At 42.6% G+C, this 23,284-nt stretch overlaps 1 protein-coding gene across 1 annotated transcript in view; it reads left to right on the top strand.

Moving 5' to 3' along the window:
* LOC119033782 (protein kinase C epsilon type-like) overlaps nt 1–23,284 on the top strand; it is a 58,340-nt gene that overhangs the window by 20,571 nt on the left and 14,485 nt on the right. Inside the window, exons 2-10 of the mRNA XM_037124317.1 lie at nt 535–598; nt 6,992–7,160; nt 8,217–8,251; nt 8,365–8,453; nt 8,547–8,679; nt 8,770–8,912; nt 9,009–9,105; nt 9,188–9,474; nt 9,737–9,910. Coding sequence (XP_036980212.1) covers nt 535–598; nt 6,992–7,160; nt 8,217–8,251; nt 8,365–8,453; nt 8,547–8,679; nt 8,770–8,912; nt 9,009–9,105; nt 9,188–9,474; nt 9,737–9,910 — 1,191 coding nt within the window. The remainder of the gene's footprint in view (nt 1–534; nt 599–6,991; nt 7,161–8,216; nt 8,252–8,364; nt 8,454–8,546; nt 8,680–8,769; nt 8,913–9,008; nt 9,106–9,187; nt 9,475–9,736; nt 9,911–23,284) is intronic.

Here is a 23,284-nt window from a genome sequence, read left to right as displayed (position 1 = left end):
GTGGGAGGACGGCTTTAGAATATATTTTTTTTCCATTAACAGTATTTAAGAACGTTATGGAAAATATATAAAAAGTCACAGAAAGGCTTTAGTCTTGCAGAAATGCTGATTCTGGGGTTGTGGCAGAGTTCTTACACTTGAGTTTTTTTAATGTTTCATGGCAGATTTTTTAATACTACAGATTTCTGGCCATAGAGGACAATCAGGGTAACGACCTGATGAGCAGCAGGTTGGCTCTGAACGTCAGTAGCGCTGCAGTGTGTGAGCCGTGTCTTTATTTCTAACTTTCCAGAGATAGAAATCCATCACTGCACTGCAACATGAGGAAAACAAACTTTTCTGCTGCTATAGGTTACATACACACTGGCCACATCGGAAAGCCACAAAGACATGAAGGCTGAATTAAAGCTGATATTAAATCACACAAATGTTAATCTTAATATTATCTTGTCTCTTTTTTCTTCCATTTTTCGTCCTCTGTGCCCTCTTTTCCCTCCTCCTGCCCTCTTTCCTCCATCACTCCTCCATCTGCAGATTGACCTGGAGCCGGAGGGGAAGGTGTACGTCATTATTGACCTATCAGGATCTTCCAGTGAAGGTAAGAATGCAATCGAGCAAACCCGTTAGTTTGTTTGTTAGTTCTGACTTTTTTTCCTGTCGAGTCATTGTTGCTATCGAAGCTAAAGTACCGAGTTCCTCTTGTTTTTGCCCCTGAGATCCAGTTGTAATGTTGCTACACTCAAAACCCACAACTTCCATGAGAACTTATCATGGGAAGTTGTGGGTTTTTACACTCTGCAGCGTTTACGACAGCTTTTACGCACCGCAACGATTAAACCACAATTGCATCAGACGAAACACCGATTGAAAGTAGCGTCTGATATTTCTGTGTGAAAGGGAAGTTAAAGGGAAGTTTCCCACAGGCGAGGCTGTGATTGTTTCACGTCTCGAATACACTGGAAACTTGAAACGTCCACGTTGAAAACAGCAATAGACCGCGTTCCCAAATTCCTTACTTACTTATGCAGCACCACTGGATGTTGATAACGTGAATGTACATCAGAATTTAGCGTGTTCAGCTCGAGTCGAGGCTGAACCGAGTGCACACATTCCAGATCTTAGCTGGTGTTAGTGGGATTCCTGACCAGTGGAAAAGGTGAACTACAATAATATTAATCCTCTGTAAGTATTTCTGTTTTGTAAATTTGTAAGGACACTTAAAAAAAGGCATCAAGCTATCAAGTGAGGAAGCATTTGCAGGTCTGACCAGACGCCTGCACGCCGTGAATCCTCCTCGTTACTGTGAGAGCTGCTCTGTAAACTGTCAACATGTTTACAGCCAAAATAAGACCAAAAAAAACTGTGACAATATGAAAATAATGTGACATGTTTCTTCAGTGAGCAGGAAACTGGAAGTTTGAAACTTCTGTCCTGTTGAGGGGAAAAAAACAGAGTTATAAAGCAATTCTAATGAGTCTAATGGCTTTTATCTGTCAGTCAGTTTACTCGGAAGGGAGTAATTTATTCCGGCTAATCAACCCACATACGTATCGATCCACATTACAGCCCTGCAATATCATTTAAACGTCATGTTAATGTGCTTTTGTTTTAGCTTTTAGTGGGAATTCAGAGGAAAAAACATCTGATGATAGAAATCAGGATTGATTAGTGCCTCTCATCCAAAGACATCAAGCTAATAAAACTTTATAAGATACGTAACAATACATTAATCATATCGGGTGCATTACAGCTGTTTTCTCTCTGACACTGTGTGTGTGTGTGTGTGTGTGTGTGTGTGTGTGTGTGTGTGTGTCCTGTGGTCGATCACTACAAGGTTTGTAAAAGTCCTTACGTGTTGAGAAACACGTCGCTGCTGCCGCTGACCTATATCTCAATCTGACATATCAGTCTAGTTTAAAAACAGAGCTCTCTCTCTCTGACACATTTCATCTGAAGTGGTTTTAACTTCGATCTCGTACTTTGAAATTAGGACTTTTTTTTATCTTTGTTAACACTCGTTAGCGTGTCCCATCGTTTGAAAGTGAAGTCATGCGTCAGTGTATTAGATCATGCAATAACGTTGCACAGTAGTTCCTGTGAATTTGTGTGACAGACATGATGTCGTGCGGTGAGCGCTTTCACTTGAAGTTTAATGATGACGCAGCGTTTAAACTTTATCAGCGTCTTCCAGAACAACCCACGAGATCTGCTTTTGAAGCAGAACCTTGTTGACTTACATCAGCATATCATCTGCATATATATAACATGACTTTCTGCTCCGAGATAATGTGCGTTTAATGATCGTCTGACTTTAAAACTGTTGAGTTATTTTTATTTTTATCTAATTCCTTCAAACAGACAAGAAAAAACATAGTTGTCGGCTGTTGCGTAAATCCCGTGCATGCATTTGTAACTGTTGGTTTAGCTGAGGGAAAAAGACGAGCGTCATGGTTCGGAGAAACCAACGCTGAGTAATCTTGTATCAAAGTCAGTCATCAGGTATTATCATCTATCTGCTCTCTTGATTTCATGCAACTTCCACCTTTGCAGCTGGACCAGACAGTTCTCACGACCGAGAGGCTGCTTGTCAGGACGAGATGCACGCGGCCGTGCAACATCTAACCAAACGCTCACGCACAGATACGCAGAAGAGAGATCAGCTGTCAGACAGACAGAGGTGTTTATACAGGAGGAAGAACAAACTTCCTGTCCGTCTGACTGTCTCCTGTGTCTTTGTAAATCCTCTACAGCTTCACTTGGACTGTGATGCTGAGAAATTGAAAAATGCAGTTTGGTGAGCAGAGAGTTTTGATCCTTCCTCACTCTCTGTACGCTGCCTCGTACACGATGAAATCAGCTCCGGGTCCCACACCAGAATCTGATGTGGTCCCAACTAACAACACATCATCGGCCAAACCAACCGATGCCTCCCTCTGTGCTGACGCTCACGACCATACTGACTGAAAACATAAAGTAGAGCGACAAGAGGAAAGTCTCACAGCTGCTGATTTAAGTTTATCACATAATAACTCTAATTCTTTTTTGGTGCAACTGGTTTTAAAGATGCTGCGCCATCTAGTGGACAGGTGTATATAACTCATTCTTCAATTGGATCAAAAGTAATCTAAAGCAAAAGTAATCACAAATAGCCTAATCCTTAATGACAAGTAGCTGTTCTTTTATTTATCAGAATGTGTGAAGTCTTTTTTGAGGTTTGAGTCAGCAGGTGTCATTGAGTGGTTGACTGTATATTGTGGAGGCGCACTGACAAGAGCACAACGAAACTTGAAAAGATCGTTCTGCAATTTCGCAAAAAAGCTTAAAAGCTTGTCACTAAAATAAAAAAGCTTATGTGGTTGATGGGAGATGGAAACTTTTTTATAGTGTTATAGCAACATTTTATTTCACAAGACTGATCAGCTGTTTCCTAAAGAAGAAGAAGAAGAAAAATAAAATAATAACATCTCAGTGGTGCCGACACACATCAGAGACCGTTAATCACTGAGAGATCCTCAAATTAAGAAATTATTGACAAGTTGGCCGTTATTTGATCATCAGCGACGTACAGTTTACATCGCCACCATTTCAACCACACATCCTGGTTTGTTTTCAAATTCTGACCATTTTTCTGTACTTGTGGATCCGACACGGTCCACTTCACAGTCATCCAGCCGCCAGATCCTCAACGCCTGAAGATGAAAATAAAATATAGATCCTAAACGACTTCAAACTAAAATCAACACAACTGCTTTCTGATGAGAGTAGAATAGTGTGTGTGTGTGTGTGTGTGTGTGTGTGTGTGTGTGTGGGCGCGCACCGGATTACGTGTGAGAGAGTCATGACAGAATGGAAGAAGAGAGAGACAGAGAGGGAGTGAAGTGGAGGTCAACAGAGAAGGAGGGGGGTGATAAATTGATTAGTAAAGTGGAGTGTTCACTAATGGACGAGTTACATCATCGAGAGAGAGAGAGAGAGAGAGAGGAAATCAGTAGAGTGACAGTGAGGTGTCATCAGGATTTTTATCTTTCTCCCTTTAATGTTAAATCTTCAATCATGTGTCTTTATTTGTCTCTCTGTTTCTGTCTGATACTATATGTTTATGTATCTGTGTGTGTGTGTGTGTGTGTGTGTGTGGTTGAAATTGCAGGCATTACTTAAATGTGTTTGCATAGCAGAGAACACATGGGTGAGCTGTCAGGCTTGAGAGCTGCAATCAACCTATTAGCCTTCACACACACACACACACACACACACACACACACACACACACACACACACACACACACACACACTCGCAGACACAAAGCCCTGCTGTCACCAGGACAGGATGATAAGCCGCCTGCTGTTGAAATATTTATAAGTTGCTGTGACTCTCTTGCTGTCGGCTGCAGCGTCTCAGACTGTTGACATAATAAAGTTTTCAAAAAAAATGTTGATTCTTTTATGTCAAACACTTTTTTTTAAATAAATGCTGTGCCTGTTTGTGTTGCGTCACAAGTTCGATTTAAAAATGAGTTTCGTCCAAAGAAAACACTTGAATGGCGAGACAGCGAGCTGCAGCTGACTGGTACTGGAGGATCAGAACCCAAACAGAATCAGAGATGTTGGCTTTATTTTCTTTTCCAGAGATCCTTTACTGATTCGTTAGGGAAGAGGGTTTACTCTGGACAGATTAGAGCAACTGAACTTTGTCACAAACTGAATTTCTATCTTGTGTTTTTTGTTTTGTAAAACCAAACAGTGGCTTTTTTTTTTTGTCGAACTCTAAAATCTTTATTTGGACATGATATGGTCTCAAGCATTTTAAAGAAGAGGGGCCTGAAACTAATGATCTGTTGGTCTGTCTATGAGAGAGCAGGAAATGCTGAAAAACAAATCGAAAAAAACAGAAACAAATAATAATCTCAGAATGAGCAAGTATGAAGGTGCAGTTAAATTGTCTTTCTTCTTTTTCTACTTCTTCCTCTTCTTCTTCTTCTTCTTCTTCTTCTTTTCCATGTGTAACATCGTCCTTCCCGCCACTTTCTGCAGAAACTAAGCTTTGCGGCAGTTTAGTCTCGGGGGTATTTGCTAGTTGTCTGCCCATCCATCTCCAACACTTTGGTCCAGATTATCATCAGATGTGTCGGTATGTTTATTCCTTCCATCCCTTTGTTATGAGGTGTAATAAACATTGCAGCCTATCAGGACTTTGTTGAATGTTTTGGCGCTATTAAAGATAAAGGCGCTCATTGTTGATGAAGTCCATCGCTGTAGTTTGTTACACGGTCGCTGTGAGAGCATCGAGCTTTAACTTTTTTGGGGTTGTGATGAGGACAGGAGGAGCAGCACGTCTGTCACAGAGGCTCCACCACCACCACCACACCCCTAGACAACGCTAAGTCTATCACTGTTGCCAGGCAGCAGCCGTCAGTTGCTAGGCGATAGTGATGGTGATGGTGGTGGTGGTGGTGATGGCATGAAGCAGAGGGGCTGGAGGAGGAAGAGTGAGGACAGGCAGAACGTGACAGGCAGACGGGAATGTGCAGCCGGTCCAATACGAGAGACTTTCATGGCAAACGTGGCAGACAGCGTTAGAGGCCTGATGCATATGAGAGAGCGCCCAAGACAATCATCTCTTGAGGTCTTTCGCACAAGTGACGGGAAAATGGAGCGCGACACGGACAAGCCGTATTTCAGGCTTTGCACCAGACCGTTGATCTGGAAGGCAAAGCTTTCAGTTTCCCAGCTGATCCGTTTTACCGGCCCTCACCTTTGATTATGAGCTCTGGGTAGTAACGAAAATATGCCCTCCAGAAAGTAGCTGCACGTTGAAAGAATCCACCATCTGATCTCATATCTCATCTGGCCTGGGAACACCGTCAGCATCTCCTCCGAACCCATTAATCCTCCTACTGAACATTACAGTAAAGTCACCCGTCCCTCTTGTCCCTGTGTTGGATATCAATTGGTGATCGGATGCTGCAGCAGATCACTGGAGCGTCATACAGGAAGTGAAGACAGATGTTGTTTTCTGTTTCACCGTCTTGTTAAAACGCTGCGTTTTAACTGTACGTCTGAACTACTAAACGACCACAAACAACTTTATTCCTTTATAACCAACATTTGTCTTCTCGTGTCATGTTTCATCCCTCATTAACTTTGATTATGGACACAGTTAAAGTCAGAGACAGAGCGTCTGTCCGAACGAAACTCTTTTCTATGTCATTTATTTTTATTTCAGTCACACGTGAGTCTGATAATCGTTATAAAGCGTCTGGTTTGATATGTTACACGATTACATTTTCCCTGAAACATTTAGCCTAATAAATCATTTCCAGCAATTAAAAGACACCATAATCACATTCTCAGTATCAGTGACATTAATAATGTAATAACTCATTCTGACAGTGGAAAGCAGTATAAATATATAATGCTGCTTGTGATTCATGTGCAGGTTAGCAGGCAACAGGCTGCAGAGAGAAAACACCGAATGTCACGTAACGTTAGCACGACGCACATGTGTGCAAACAGCTGTTAAAGCTGACAGCTGAGCAAAGACGTCTCACTCCTCTTTAAACATATCTCCTCGTTTCCTCTCTCCTCGCATGGGTTCCTTGATGCAATTTAAGGGAAATGGGAAGTATCCAGTGTCTCACTCACTTGCCTCAGGTAGTTTGTGTGTGTGTGTGAGATTAAAACAGGGTTGGACTAATTGAAATCTCTCGCCGTTCCACTGGGAGAACCCCTTTTTAATTAAACACAAAGAGGCAGAAAGATCAGCACAGACAGAGTCAGGCGGCGTGACTGACTGACTGTGTGGAAAAAGAAAAAGGACCAGCTTGTTCAATTAATCACTGAATGAATCTACAGCAGCCACACAGTGTCAGCGCCATCTAGTGGCCACGTGATGTGGCTGCAGATTTTAAAGAACAGACACAAACATCCAGCACCAGGGTTGAAAAAGACGGTCAAAATGTATTTACTGATTTTAAAATTTGTGTCCCTGCAGCTGCCCCGGGCTCCCCTGAGAATGAGGAGCGAGTGTTTCGGCAGCGGATGCGTCCCAGGAAGCGTCAGGGCGCCGTCCGCCGGAGGGTCCACCAGGTCAACGGACACAAGTTCATGGCCACCTACCTGAGGCAGCCCACCTACTGCTCCCACTGCCGGGACTTCATCTGGTGGGCACACACACCCTTTATCATCACGCATGTGTGTTCCAGTATTTAGGTTAATATACAGTAGCTGAACCTCTGCAGAATCATCCTCATTTCTTTGCCATACAGATGCTCAACGAAGTGTTTTAAAGGGTCCTAATAATGAAAATAACAATCTGCGTCCACGATGAAGACTTCAGGCAGGGAAAGTCTTGTGTCACAACATCATAGACGCGTATCTGCAAATCCTCCCCCACTAATTATCTGGTAATTAAGCTTCCTGATAATATAAGACATGTTTGATATTTACGATTCAAAATCTGGGTGATTACATCGGAACTTTCCGAGTCAGACCACCACATCCACCGAGAGAGAAGACAGCTGAGCAACATTAACCGTCCTGTCCCTCGAGGCTAACGTTAGCTAGCATACTGCTGTCGACAGAAACTGGAAATCTCAGCTCCGATTCTCACTGTAGAGCAGAAAAGCCCGTGACGACTGCGTCTCCCCCGCCTCAGACAGAACTGCATGTAAACACACGTTCTGCTGTTTCAGGTTTTGTGGCTTCCTCTGATTTTCTGCCTGACCCTGATTCCTCCCGTGAACCTGCCGTCGTGTTTACCAGTAAACACTAGTGGATGCTGTGAAGTGTGCGGTAACAAACAAAGACAGCTGTGTTTGTTTCCATCCCAACGAACTGTGTCAGAGTCGCTGGCGGTGGAAACCATGTGGCCTCGGCGCTCCACCGTGAAACTTTCATGTGTGATCAGGATCACAAAGACGTTGTGTCTGCAGCGAACAGAGGGACAGAGTGTTTTTTATATGTGGGCCAGCTAGTATTTATTTTAGTGAGCGCTGCAGAATGTGTCATATCAGGTGAAAATACATTTGTGGGTTTGTTGTTCAACATTTGTACGTTCAGTGGATTGATTCTCAGGATGTGGACTGGTTTAAAACTGCTGTTTATCTCCTGTTATATCTTATAAAATCCTCCAATCATAACTAGGATGTAAAACACAGCTCCTGAAGTCTTTTTTATTTTGGCTAACAATCCATTTTCTGTCTCTCTCTGACCTTCAGGGGCGTTTTAGGAAAGCAGGGCTACCAGTGTCAAGGTAGGAGGCAGTTTTATCGATTCATCCATAATTTATGTTTCTTTAAACACATCATTTCCCTGTACATGTGTTTCTTAAGCCCGTGTGTGTGTGTGTGTGTTTTCCTCCTGCAGTGTGTACATGTGTGGTCCATAAGCGCTGCCATGAGCTGATCATTACCAAGTGTGCGGGGATGAAGAAGCAGGAGGACACAGTGGAGGAAGTACGGGGTGTTTTTTATTAGATACAAACACTTCAGGCGTCAGTTGGATGCAGCTCTCTCTCAGTGTCCTGTTGTGTTGTGTGTGTCTTCCAGCCGGTCGGATCTCAGAGGTTCAGTGTCAACGTGCCGCACATGTTCAGCATCCACAGCTTTAAGGTTCTGACCTTCTGCGACCACTGCGGGTCTCTGCTGTGGGGTCTGCTGCGGCAGGGCCTCCAGTGTAAAGGTACGGAGACCAAACATGTATGTTGTCCTGTCTGTTCTGAATCTGCAGGATCTAAATCTCTTTATTTTTCCGGGTGTGTGTGTGTTTCAGTGTGTAAAGTGAATGTGCACAGGCGCTGCGAAAGCAACGTCGCTCCAAACTGCGGCGTCGACGCCAGAGGAATCGCTAAAGTCCTCTCTGACCTCGGAGTCACACCAGACAAGATCTTCAACAGCGCCCAGAGACGGAAAAAGGTTTTTCTTTTTTTTGGAAAGAGTCAACCAGCTGCAAATGTTACTTACACGTCACAAAGTCCAGACGCTGACAGGGTTGTTTCTGTCTGTAAACAGTTTCCTCAGGGTCAGGACCCCCAGCAGCCGATATCAGGGACAACCAAGGCAGAAGACGATCGCTCAAAGTCCGCCCCGACCTCACCATGTGACCAGGGTAACAGAATCTCTGAGCATCACACAGAAACTCTCACCTGCATGAAACCAAACCACATGAACTCGTTTTGATTTGTGTCCAGATGCGAAGGAGCTGGAGAATATCCGGAAGGTTCTGTCGTTTGACCACCGCGGGGAGGAGCACCCGGCGCTCCCCCTCTCCGCTGCCTCGTCTGATTCTACGGTGACGGGAGACACTGATACAGGTGGAGGAGGAGGAGGAGGAGGTGATGGAGGCAGCGTCGGCGTGAAGGGAGACGGAAGTCAGGAGAACGGAGAGGTCAAAGGTCACATCGTTCCTGAGATGAAGAGGATGAACCTGCACGACTTCCTCTTCATCAAAGTCCTGGGGAAGGGAAGCTTCGGAAAGGTGCGTGTACGACTTTGACATTTGGTTCGCTTGACACCTTTTTCAGAAAAATGTTCGTGCTTTTAATTTTGGTTCCTCTTCTTCTTCACTTTGCTTCCTCTCGCTGCTTGTGAGTAAAATGTTTGTAGTGATGTACGTTAACGTGGAGGGACCAGAAATCAGGAGAGACAGAAAGAAGAAAACGGAGAGCTTTGGCGAGAACGCTCTCTTGAGTCTGATTTTTTTCAGCGTTATTCTGACTGTGGTGTTGTCACCTGACCAGGTGATGCTGGCGGAGCTGAAAGGCAGCGACGAGGTTTACGCCGTCAAGGTGCTGAAGAAAGACGTGATCCTGCAGGACGACGACGTGGACTGCACCCTGACGGAGAAACGGATCCTGGCCCTCGCCAGAAAACACCCGTACCTGACACAGCTGTTCTGCTGCTTCCAGACTAAAGTAGGAACACACACACACACACACACACACACACACACACACACACACACATCCTATATACCTCCAGGGGGCAGCATCAGACTGAAGTTGAACCTGTGGCCTTTAGTTTTTGTGTTGACGAAGCTCAAAGATTACATAAAAACTCTGAGGGTGCACATGATAAAGTGTGCATGAATGTTTTAAGCAATAATGAATCATCTTAGACACAAAAATCAACTTTACTATCAACCAGCTGTCTTTAATTCTGGGTATCATGATAAATGTGATGTTTCACCAGGTGACTAAATGGACAAAAAAGGGAGGAAATTATGTCCTTTTTCTTACTTTTCTTTCGTTCACGTTACAAATCAACAAGTTTTGCAGTGCAGGACACAAAACTGTAGCATGAGTATAAAAGTTAATTTAAAGGTTATTCTCCACGGCTTGTCAAACAGATCTAATACAGGCAAAATTAGATTATTTTGATTATCTTTACTTCTTCATGCACATCGAGGGGACAGAACAGAGCGGAACGAAGAGAAACTCTGTCTTCATTTTATAAATCTCATGTTTGAATTGTCTGTACCGTCACGGTTTTACATCATTACAAACACAACTGTTGCTCTGATGCAGGCGTCACGCTGTCACACAGTGGACTGCAGCTACCGAGCAGAACAGCGATGTGCTACGATTCACCTCTTATACAAACAAGAGGCTTCACACACATGCAGCACAGTTCTGTAGTGAACAGGTGCCGCTATATCGATAAAAACCGTATTGTCTGAAGCTTTATCTCGTTTATTAATCTCGCCGATGTACCGCCGACCCTCCTGCCATCGATAGATGAAGAAAAACTAAAACACAATCCTGTTTAATTCCTCATTACATTAACTATAAGACAACTACGATTCGATGTGTGTTTAATTCTCAGCGGAAATCACAACTTCTCACTACGTTCGGGGACAAACTGTCCTCAGGTCAGCGTCCCTGTTCTCTCCCTGCTGATTAAAAGCTGTAAATTGTGCTGTCAGGCAGGTATCAGCGCAGCAGCTGCCGGCTGTACATTCAGTCCTCGGAGGTTCGATGTTTTCGGAGCGGGAACAAATCCACACAACTTCATTAGTCATCCGCAAAGTATCTGCCATCGGCTCCGTTTCCCCTTCGGCCTCTCTCGGCTCTCCTCTCATCATCTCCACTTCTCAGCTCGTTTGTCCGTCCATACAGTAAGTGGACGATGACAGACGGACAGACAAAGGGCACCCGTGGGTGGGACGCCGCTAACGCTAACCGTTCCTCCAGGGTTACTGTATGTTTTGTCTATCGTATAATGTATATGTGTTCTTGTCTCTATAGAGGCTCTGTACATGTAAGCGTGGGTGTGTGTGTGTGTGTGTGTGTGTACTTTTTCCAGTTTAACGACTTCATCACATGATGTGAAGTCCTTTCAGTGCAACTTGAGCCTGACGCTGCTGAAGGCTGCACAGGTGTTAACTTTTACCAGGCGGAGCGCAACAAAACAGGAGCTGCACAAGCCTGAACATTAAAACCTTCACCTCTCTGAAGTCTGACTCACTTTTCTCAGGAACGGTGGACGCAGCGCTGACGTTTGAAGTTTTAGACAAATGGTTTCAAGACCTCCATCAGTCTGAGCTGTTCGTTGATATGACATTTATTAGCTCGTGGATCACTTGAGCAGCTGTCGGGCATTAAAAAGTCATCGAGTACAAACAACGAATAAATGTCATCCACGCACAATGGAGTCCAAATATTGAAGGCTACACATGACACATTTTACGAGATGCTGGATGAAACACACAACTGAGCGTGTCACGATGATCTTTAGACTTTTATACCATCGAAACCTGTTTTCGAGACGGTTTCCTGCCTGCATTTTATTAGCAAACTGCAGGTTTTTTGGTGTAGCCTGCAAAATCTCTGAACATCTTCAGTCAGAGCTACAACCTGAGTGATCCTGCACATCCAGGCTGATCTTGGTTAAGTTTTAAACAGGAAAAGAAAAGAAATTAAATGAAATGGCGACATTAAAAACAGTAAAGTTTGAGTTTCTGAGAACACATCAGGTGAGAATGTTATGTAGTTATGTAGACATGAAGACGTATCACAAAGGAAATCTTTTCTCTTGTGGTTCTTTAAATGAAAAGTCGTTGGCAAAAACTTCTTAACAACCAAACTAAAAAAAACTTCGAGAAGAGTTCTACTGAGTCGTACGAATCTAAAGTAGTTTCAGGAGTTTTCTTTCTTGTTCCCTGAAGCAATCGGAGGATTACTCGTCATTTACATGCACACTAATATTCCACCGTAATCCTGAATACGACAAAATTCTGTTTAGGTGTCTGATTTATGGCTCATTCAGACACGAGGCTTCTTGTCTGTTTACCGTCAGCTGTGTCGGTTCCTGGTCAACAGCGATCACACCGAGTTTCAGATGAAACCCACAATTATGGTCGTATCACAGCTGACACAGTGTCTTTGACTTGGATATCAACAGGGTTTTTTTTTTTGTCTATCCACAAATATCAAAAACGGAAGGAAGCTGTGTCTCTTAATCACATACACACAGCTGCATGTAAGCAGGATTATTAGAGGAATATTCATTTTCATCACACATGTGAACGGATTAGTGGGAATATTGTCGTCTTCAGAAGGAGCTCAGATGTTTTGTGTGTTGACGAGGTCTGTAATTTATTTTGACAGGATCTGAGAAATCCTCTTTAGGAGGCAGTGCAAGTATTTGTCACCGTTTTTATGTTTTGTTTTGTTTTTGTTTTTTTGGGAAAAATATGTCTTAACAGATTATTAGAGATGAAACTCCAAAGATCAATGATTTCCCTTCCAGTTAGAGTCGAGTTGAGCTGCAGACGCTTTGTGAGCCGCGTCCTTTTTCTTTGTTTATTTGCACAGACTGTTCTGGAAAGCCGGAGTCTAATGATGGCGTCTCCTGTTCAATTTATTTATTCCTGTTATTTTCCTCCAAAGCAAAACACAAACATGTGCAGACGGCCTGGATGGATGAGAGACAGAGAGAGAGAGAGAACAACAGACCGACAGTCATCTTCAGTCATCATCTGTTTTCCTCCTCCTCTTTTTTTTTCCTTTCTTCTCCTTTTCTTAACTTTGATTAGTTTTTCTTCATTTTCATTTTGTTCCTTTTTTTGTCTGCCTGTCTGATGCAGATGTGGACACACACACACCCACACACACACACACACACACACACACACACTCACTGATTGGGAGTGTGTTCTTGGATGAAACAAAGGGATTTTTTGTGGCTCTTGCGTAACCTCTTTGATCGTTATCAGGGCTGTGATGTGTATTCCATATGCTGAGTGACTCCGCCCTCATCGCCCGCCTCCCCACCCGACTCTTCTTGGAACCAGGCCTCGTGCTCCGGACCTGATGTGATTACAATAAACAAACCCACATATACATAATAGTGCATATGGCACGTAACCCAAACACACACACACACACACACACACAGAGCTTTACATCGGCGTCGCTCTTCACCTCTAACACAACGGTGGCTCCACTCGGCCGTCTGCCAGGCGGATCCACATCGACTCAATCAGTTAATGAAGCAGCTCGTTCCACCGTGACGGTTCAGTGACACTGAACTCAGCTGCTGGACGGTTTCTCATTTGTATAACCCGATAAAATAAATATGTAACGTATAAAATCCAGCGTGGACAGTTCTGTTTTCTTAGATGACGATTAGCTCTTGCTTCAGCGCAACGGACATTTTAAACCGGGGGCAGTGAACGCACCACCACCCACTGCTGTTGAGTCAAAATATAACTTTGGTGAGGAAAATGAAAGTTACCCAGACAAACAGACTTGTTCTTAAAGTATATTAAGACTAAATCAACATCATACATATATTTGAAGGTATGTGTATGTATAAGATAAATTGCTCTCAAAACATGCTAACTTGGTTGTGATACAGCGATTCATGACAAGAAAAAGTAACTAGTAACTTAAAATAAAATACCTCTAAACTGTTTCTTCACTATTTCCTGCATTTTTTCTCTCATCGGATTTTGACTTTCACATGTTTTTCATCCCTCGTTCTCCTCTACGTGCACAGCTTTGACCTGCTTTTCCATTTTCTGTTTTCTCTCTTTCTCTCTCTCTCTCTCTGTCATTCCCTCCCTCGTTTCCACTGCGAGGCCTCTCAATGGCTAATTTACTGTACCTGCAACACGGCACTCTGTGTCCGGACACGTCGTCTCCTCTCAGTCACAACAACTGCATGAGTACACACACACACACACACACACACACACACACACCTGGTTGAACGTTGCACGTGGTCATGTAACACAGTTTTTAACAGAAATACTTCTAGAAAAGTATATTTTTGCACGTAATTGCAGTGGAGTTGCTGCAAGCTGCTGATTTTTTTAATTTATTTCTTATATATTGTTTATTTTTTAATATCTGAATTTTTTTCTGGTTTTTGAATAGTTTTTTATTTAATTATAATTTATTTAAATGGACACAACACAAAGCAAACACGATATTTAAAAACAAACAAAGAGGAAGAAGGGAAAAAGTAAATTTTAACGCTCCTCTGCATATCTGGAGCACTGTGACATCACTGTACATCAGAAAGTCTGCACTTTGTGTGACCTGTGTCCTACCTACACCCTCCCACCCTGCTTGTTCTCCCTCCTCCTCCCTCCCTCCATCCACTTCTTAATCGACTGTGGGATCGCACTCGTTCCCCTATCAGCCTAATTACCGCCGAGAAATGTAAATAACATTATACAACAGTAGCGCCGGCCCGCGCTCTGCTCCGCACAGAGGCGGAGCGGGGAAGTGAAGAAGTGAATGAGGAAGTAAAGAGAGAGAGAGAGAAGAAGAAGAAGAAGAGATGCAGGGGGATTGAAATGAAACAGGGAAAGCTGGTTTTAGACTGCAGAACGTCAGCATCTGTGACGACGAGCGCGCCACGTGTTTTTTTATTTCAGCCAGACTGAGTTTGGAACAGGACAGGTTTCTGTGAAAGAGTGTTTTATAATGAGCTGTAATTGGGGAACATCAGAGGCAGCAGAACCAGCCAGAACACGGCCAGGTGCGTTAATGAGCCCTTTGTTCTGCTCTGCTGAGGACAGAGACGCTGATGGACCGACAGGAAGACAGAAAGGCAGAGACACAGCTCAGAGTCGGTGGGTTCAGTTCTGTTTCAGACCACCGCGGTCAACTTCACTGATCCTTTAACTGATGGGCAGGATTTATTTTATTTTCTGTTACTTGCACACACATAATATCACATAAAATCAGATGATTAATAGATGAGCGATGCATCAGAAGAGGCGAGGAACGTATAACAAGAAAAACACACACACACACACACACACACACACACACACACCAATCAACAGGCGGTGATCCAATAAGAACAGAACTCCATGAAGAAATAACACAAGGAAAAAGAAAAGAAATATAAATATTCACCACATTCACAAGACAAAGTTACACTTCATGGTTTGAAATAAAAGAAGAAATTAAAAAAAAAAATTCTGAATGTTTTGCAGTGTTGTGTTTTAAAAGCACAAGAGCGAAAAAAAGAAGCAGCATCTCCAGATTGTTTTGAGTTTTGAGTTCTTTGGAGCTCTGTTTTACTCATTAACATGTCAAAATAGTTGATCACAGGCCATTTTTCGGGACTATTTTCAGAGGCGGATTAATCCACATTTGTATTTGGGGCTGCAGGACGGTGAAAGTGAGAGTGAGTCAAATTAAACGACAGTGTGTGTGTTCATGTTGTGATACATTGTGGCTCATTAATGTGTTTTTACATCGAGAAATGAGACGTATACACACACACACACACACGACACACATAGTGTTCGCAAACGCTCCGTCTCACGTGTCACTTTTATCACAACAGTAGGTGAATTCTAAGATTTATGGACGATTTTATTACAAATTCCTTCAACCAATCGAGGGTATTTTTCTGCTTTTGTGCTGTCGACTCTCGTCTCTCTCTCCAAAGATCTTTTTTTTTTTTTTCCAGCGGTCATCTGTGCTTTTAAGATAAATGAGCTCCACTTATGAGCTGGAAATAATCCACGCGGACGCACGTCATGTTCGATCCAGAAGAATTCAACCTTTCATGAAGAGTTGAAAGACTGAAAGCACCTTCTTTGTTAACTTTCCTCAAACCCGATCGCTCTCGCTGACGACAGCGTTATTGGCTGGTGTTTGATTTTTTTCTGTCATGTTCCTGGATCAGCAGCGATTGAGGTTATATTTCCTGTAGCTGAAGCTATATGACTATCAGGACTGTGCTCTCCATGAACGAGTCAGGACCGTCAACTTAAAGTCACGCAAACACGCACTGCACCTTTAAGGACTTTTGGACCAATGAAATCAGTCATCAATCATGAGATGTTGTTCTCATTTGTTCTTACAAGAAGAAAGCAGTAAGGAGAGAACCAGCAGCCCACAGCACGCAGTTCACTGCTGTCAGCCTTCATGAAGAAAGACAGTGAGGGCGTGAGTGAGAGCTTACAAAAACAACACACACACACACACACACCCACACACACACACAGAGAGGCACATGCAAGTTGTCCTGCCAAGTATGTGTCACTTTTGAGCGGTTGGGAGTTGTTCTTTTCAAAAACACAGTCATTAGTGGATGTACGTTATGTTTGCTGTTCTTGGGATACAGTTCAGACACACACACACAGATATGCAAGCACACACACACACACACACACAACTTCTGCAATTCTATACTTTGGAGGTAGCTCACTGACATAATGCATCCCTCCGTCTTCAACCTTAACCAGAACATTCTCTCACGAAAACCTAACCACCAGTCGGATCAGCAAACGTCCAGAGAAATCAATTCAGCGCGTTTTGTTTTTGGTAGTTTTTAGAATAAAACTGACAATCAATATGTTATTGATCACTCTGAGTCTTACTGTGGTCACACGTGTCTGTCTGTCTGTATGCACACGTAGCCGGGTCACAGAACTTTTTGAAACGCTGCCCACGTCTTTCACAATCGCGACCGCGGCTCTGTCGGCAGAATCAACGGCGGTGATGTCGTCTTCCTGTGCCAGACCTACAAAACCACATTTGTTATGCATGTGAATAATAGAGGCAGTAAAATGTGATCAGCTGACACAGCTGCACACTTGACCCCTAAATATTTGTATTGCCTTTATCATGAAACATACCAGAGTTCACATCCTTTTTATTTGTCTCCTTCTGTTTTATGTGTGAGATTTAAGCATAATGTGTCCAAAAATCGTCTAAATGGGATGAAATGTAATAAATAAAATTTTAACAGTGGTCGAAGAAGTACTCAGATCTACAAAATGTGCGTATTAAAATCAAAATATACCAGAAGTAAAACTATATGACATTGCTGTATTTACTTGTTGCAGCTGATAAAGGTGGAGCTAATTTCAGCTACTTCATTTATTGTAATACTTTATTGAATTTTTATCTGAATCTGCATAGTGACCAGTGGAGTAGTCGTCTAAAGTTACATCAAATGTAAATACATGAACACATCTAGTAGAAAATAAAACACCTTGTTGGATTTTCTCAACTTGTTTTAACAATTTTTACTTTTTTTATCACTGTTTTTTTTATTTTTTTTCTCTTCAACAGCAAGCTGATGAATTCAGCGCTGTTGTGCCGACATAGTCTCACCTCCTCCGGACGAAAATTAACTCGTTAGCATCATTTTTTTCTGTCATATCGATGATATTGATATTTCTACGGATATTGTATGTAAGTTAGGACTTTTGGAACACTAATCTTCATTAGCATTAGCTCATTAGCAGCAGCATCAGGAGTTGTGACTTCTTCTCTGAATTAAAGATTTTCTGTGCATGATTACACTGTCATGCATCACTGGACACCATTTATTGAAACCTGAGCAACATAGATAGAAGATCAGGAGGTCCAGACGTCTCTAATATGCAGAAATATTATCGACGTTGCTATATAGTAATAAATGCAAATTCCAAATAGCAGCTGCAGGTTTTTGTAAAATGTGGCAGTGCTGCAGATGTCGTGCCGCAGCAGCATGATTTAGTGGAGCAATAGTTCTTTTATGTCACTTTTCATTGAGTTTGGAAGTGGTTTGAGTTCAGAGAAGGTTTTCTGACACTCCATCTCAAACACTCTGCACGTTCTGGATGACTCACTGGATGTTTTCGCTTTGTATCTGCTCGTCCAGCGAGTGGCTGCTCGGTGCTTTGGGAACACAAGCTTGATTTAACTGCAGGAGTTTTTTTTTTTTTTTTTTTCTGGCAAACATTCTTGATCTGGTTCCAGGGCCACACACACAATACACTCTGTCCCCCAATTACAATCATTTCCTGCTGCCATCATCAGTGAAAAAAAAAAAGAAGAAAAAAGAAAAAGCAAAGCGCTGCCCTCCTCTTAAAGGCAAAGTCCACGACAAAATGTTTGTGACTCAGAGATCAAACTCAAAAAGGATGATTCATGCTGTTTATCTGGACAGTCACTGTGGCAGCAGCGTGGTAAAGCTCTCCTGAAGTGATTATCGGGTCCGACAGCGTGAAGGTCCGAATAAAAAACCCCACAGAATCAAACAACCTTCGGGTTCTGCTGCTGGGTGAAATCACTGAGTGCATCTTTACTGAGACGGCTCTGTGTGGTAATGACCAGCAGCCAAACGGTAATGGCTCGTAATGTTCCGAGAAAAATAGGGCAGCAATTCACTCTTTTTTGTTTTCGTACACGGACAAAAGTTCAAACCCGACTTGTTGGGTTTTTTTTTTTTTTTTTTTTGTTCCCAGTTCTGACTGATTGCGATGAAGCGGATCAGCTGTAGCTTCACGAACAGCAGAGAGTTCATGCTGTCGGGAGGGGAAGACGTCGCTCTCTGTGACGTCTGAAAACAAACACAGCATAAGTTTATTTAACATTTATATATTTTATATAACCTCATAGTCACGGATGAAGGACCAAAGATACAGAAGATACAGTTGAAATATAATACAAAGGTGCAGGTGATTCACTTTGGTTTGATATTCTACTTTCTCGTCTACATTTACCTGCCAGCTGTAGATATAATGTATGTACAGTTAGTAGATTTTAGAGAAATGCTAATAAATATCACTAGTGTTGCTTCTTCCTCTCTTCCTTGTGTCGTCTTTGTTTGATTGTTGTTTATTATCATTTCTTTACTTATCACTCGGTATCAAAAGTAGCTAATTACATTACTCATTCTGTTACTATAGTACTTGTCTTTCTCTGACGATGGTTTCAACAAGTTTTGTGTTGCTGTGCTGCCGTATCAGATGCAGCAGACGACAAACTCGCTTCACTCCATCATCCTCCATCCTTCAGCTTCTTGTCCTGTCCTGTAAAGATGGATCGTTTGCGAACGAATCAGTTCGAAGGAACGACTCTTTAACGCGAACGAACTGACCTGATTCCACATCCACCTCTGCAATCTGTAATCTTTTACACTACTCGCAACCAGGAGGGTAATAATGTTCCCCAAATATATTACTGAGTAATGAGTGACTGCTTGTGATGTAAAGACAGCTTTCTTATTATTCAACACCATAACCAGTCAGATTAATGTTCCTCTCCGTCTCTCTCTCTCTTCTCCTTCTCGTTTGGTTAATTCTTTCCTTATTACTTCTTCTTCTCTTCTTCTTTTATTACTTTTTTATTGTCCTTCCCGACACAACTTAGAAATGCTTCCTTGTTTTCTTCATTTGTTCGTTCCCTCCTAATTTCTTTTCTTCCCTCCTTCTTTTATTCTTTGACTGATGTTGAAGCAGAAAATTATCAAAAAATTAAGATTTGAGGTTTTTTCATATCAAACAACAGCAAAACTAAATTCTGCTCGTCCACATGAAGAACTGCTGCAGTCACGTCTTCTGTTCCTCTCATGTGGCATTGATACTTTTATTTCCTCTGGGAAGAAGAAATGTTCTCGTCACACTTCTGAATTTAGTTTTTATTGTTTTTAGGTGTGTGTGTGTGTGTGTGTGTGTGTGTGTGTGTGTGTGTGTGTGTGTGTGTGTGTGTTAATCGTAGGTTACATAAGACGCATGTTTAGACTTGTTCGACATACATTTCAGCACGGTGGCATATAGGGGGCATGTTTAATCACACACACACACACACACACACACACACACACACACACTCATTCATTCATTCTATGTCACACACACCCAGATGATCTCCTGCCAGACTCAGACAATAACATCTTGATGTTATCTGACTATTGTATGTATGTGTGTGTGTGTGTGTGTGTGTGTGTGTGTGTGTGTGTGTGTGTGTGTGTGTGTGTGTGTGTGTGTGTGTGTGTGTGAAGGAGAAAGTATGAGTTAATCGGTTTGGAGGTTACATAAGATGCATGTTTAGACTTGTTCGACATACATTTCAGAGGGGTGGCATGTAGGGGGCATGTTTACACACACACACCCACACGCACACCCACACACACACACACACACACACGCACACACGCACACACCCAGATGATCTCCTGCCTGCACAGAACATAACGACTTGATGTTATCTGACCATTGTATGTATGTATTTGTGTATGCGTGTACTGTGTGTGTGTGTGTGTGTGTGTGTGTGTGTCAGCAGTGGGAAGTCAGTATCTGTACATTTGTAATTACACTCAGGAAATGTTTATTCATGTTTGATTGGGTGGGACCAGCCGGGACTCAGCGTACATTTAAACAAACTATTTCGACATCCTGTTTAAAGTCGAGAGCGGGCGAGCGAGCAAGCGAGAGAGAGAGAGAGAGAGAGAGAGAGAGAGAGAAACTCTAGCCGAGGTGGACCCACGGTGACTTACGTAAGAGTCGATCCTGAGGCCCCTTCAAACTGACACTGGAGACGAAGAATGAAGCCTGAGGTCGGCCTTCAAAACACAGAGTGTGAACGTAGGCGAGATGAGTCGGCAGCTGCTGTGGTTCAGCTAACTTTGATCAGTTCAGGTCGAACTAATCGGTAAGAATCAATGTCGCAGCCAATGCAAGCAGAGATAAGAGCGTGACACAGATTTAACAGGGCCACTTAAAGGACTAGTGCAGAAAAAACTCTATTAAACAGCAACAAACGGCTTAACATGACCAACCAGCCCAGCAGAAAAAAAGTTAACGTCTCAGTTGATGTTTCTGGAATGTTTCTTTAAATTTTAAGCCACGTACCGTATTGACATTTCCACATAATGTGTCATGTTCACATGTTTAGTATCTGACCTTAATGCTGGAAGGTGGAGTTACTTTTTTATCACCATTTTTTAGATTTTCTCTTCAACAGCAAGCTGAAGATCACAGCGCTTTTGTGCCCACAGCTCTAACCCTCAAAATTAACTTGTTAGCATCAGTTTTTCCCTGTTGTATGGAGAATATTGATATTTCTGAGGATATTGTATCAAAGTTAGGACTTCCAGAAGACTAATCTCTTTAGCATTAGCTCATTAGCTGCAGGAATTGTGACTTCTTCCCCGAATTAGATAATTTTTGTGCATCATTACACTGTCAATTGAACATTGAACCCAAAGAGACGTAAAGTTTGAAGTTATCTGTGGTTTTGCAGAAACATACTTAGTTACTGTGGCTGCCAGTCCACGTTAAAGACAAGGTGGGGAACAGAAGTTGTCTTGTGTGTGACACGAGTGACTCACGCAAGAAAACACACTCATAAGCTGTTAAAATGACGTCACCTGCTGTTTGTGATTGTGTTTTTACATGGGCCTTTCTATGACTCAGCGATGAGCAGACGCACACACACACACACAAGCTGAAACCTCCCTGCAGATCATCACACGAGTCGACGGCCCCGCGAGCGTCATTGTTACAGAAGAAGAAGCCGTGTGGGTTTATCAGGAACACGTTAAAGGCTACAGGTGATACATGAGGTGATTATAGAGATCAGCCTTATGTGTGATTTAAGAGGAGTAAGCAGAGCAGCACTGATAAATGAAAATGACACTTTAGCAGCTAAGATTAAGATGTGTTTTTTTTAAAGATTTAGGTCAAAGCGACCAGAGGAAGTCCGGGTCACTGCTGAGCAGATCCTGTGGTTTTTGTCACCAGTCGCCTCCGTTATGATTGTTTTCCTCAGAGAGAAGCAGGAAGAAAGTGCAGGTTTACAGGAATAATCCCCTGATAATGTGAAGAAACTCCGTAGAAATCAGAGGGGTTTCTTTGTAAATAGCATTTGGTTGACTGGAATTATGCCGGATTGGGAAATTACATGTTTCCTTGCAGTTCTGTGTAATTTCTGACGAAAACAGGAGATCCAGTCACCGGATTTCTTAACATATTGTGAATTATGTTTTTTGGATTAGTGTGTATAAAACGACACTTACAGGTACATGGAGGAAAGAATAGGGAAGGGTGTGTGTGTGTCTGTGTTGGGAAAACTGAGTTGAGATAAACCTCTTATTATTCCCCAATGTTTTGCGCTCAGGTCAGATGAAGGATTATGTGTGTTTGTTATCCCGACAAAAGCTCTCTTGAACTTTCCAGATAATGTCAGAAACTCACTAAAGTGGAACAAGACTGAAAATCTGAATCTCTGAAAGTTCATTCAGCGACGCCGAGTGATAAAACCGATTGTTCCAGACGTTTGAATCACTGCCCACTCCTCTCATTATCAGATGACCCAAATATAGTAAATTAAAAAGTAAAACATAAAACTTGATGTTCGTCTCTGCAGTGAAGTAAGGTACCAAAAGGTGAAGTTAGTGAAGATATCCTCATAAAATATCACTCGGTAGAAGTGAAATAACGACCTAATCGCCATAATAATCATCAGCCAAGTACGTTTCTGCAAAACCACAGATATGTATCAACATTGGACGTTTCTTTTTGCTTATTTAGGATGAATGAATTAATGTTCTGCGTAGGATGAGGCACAAACAATACTCAGTCGAACGGTTCGAACTTAAGATACGTATTTCAGTCACCACGATTACAGATGAAAACGGTCTGATATCCCGTGAAGAAAATTACCGGTTCTGACACCACGAAAAACTGCCAGAAGTGTCCCGACGTCTCGTTGACAATCCCCACAGGTGTGATAAAGTCACCTGTGTTATCTCCGCCCTCTGATGTGAAAGGTGGCTGATAAGCGTTTTAATGTGAACGTGACATGAGCTCATTTCTGTTACGCGATGAAGTGATGATGAGCGGTGTCCCGTCCTGTCGGAGATGTCGGTAGATGAAGTTGCTCTCGTTGCTATTGGTGACGAAGAGCGCGCGCGTGTGTGTGTGTGTTGTGCATGTGCAGTGTCACAGCGGTTGACATTTACGAAACAGAAGCGTGTACGTGACCTTCATGAAGCCATGACTCCACCCACACTGAATCTATGTTTCTGCCCTTCCTGTATCT

The sequence above is a fragment of the Acanthopagrus latus genome, chromosome 15 (genome assembly GCF_904848185.1).
Source record: "Acanthopagrus latus isolate v.2019 chromosome 15, fAcaLat1.1, whole genome shotgun sequence".
NCBI classification, from domain to species: domain Eukaryota; kingdom Metazoa; phylum Chordata; class Actinopteri; order Spariformes; family Sparidae; genus Acanthopagrus; species Acanthopagrus latus.
This window is presented reverse-complemented; position numbering and strand designations above follow the sequence as displayed.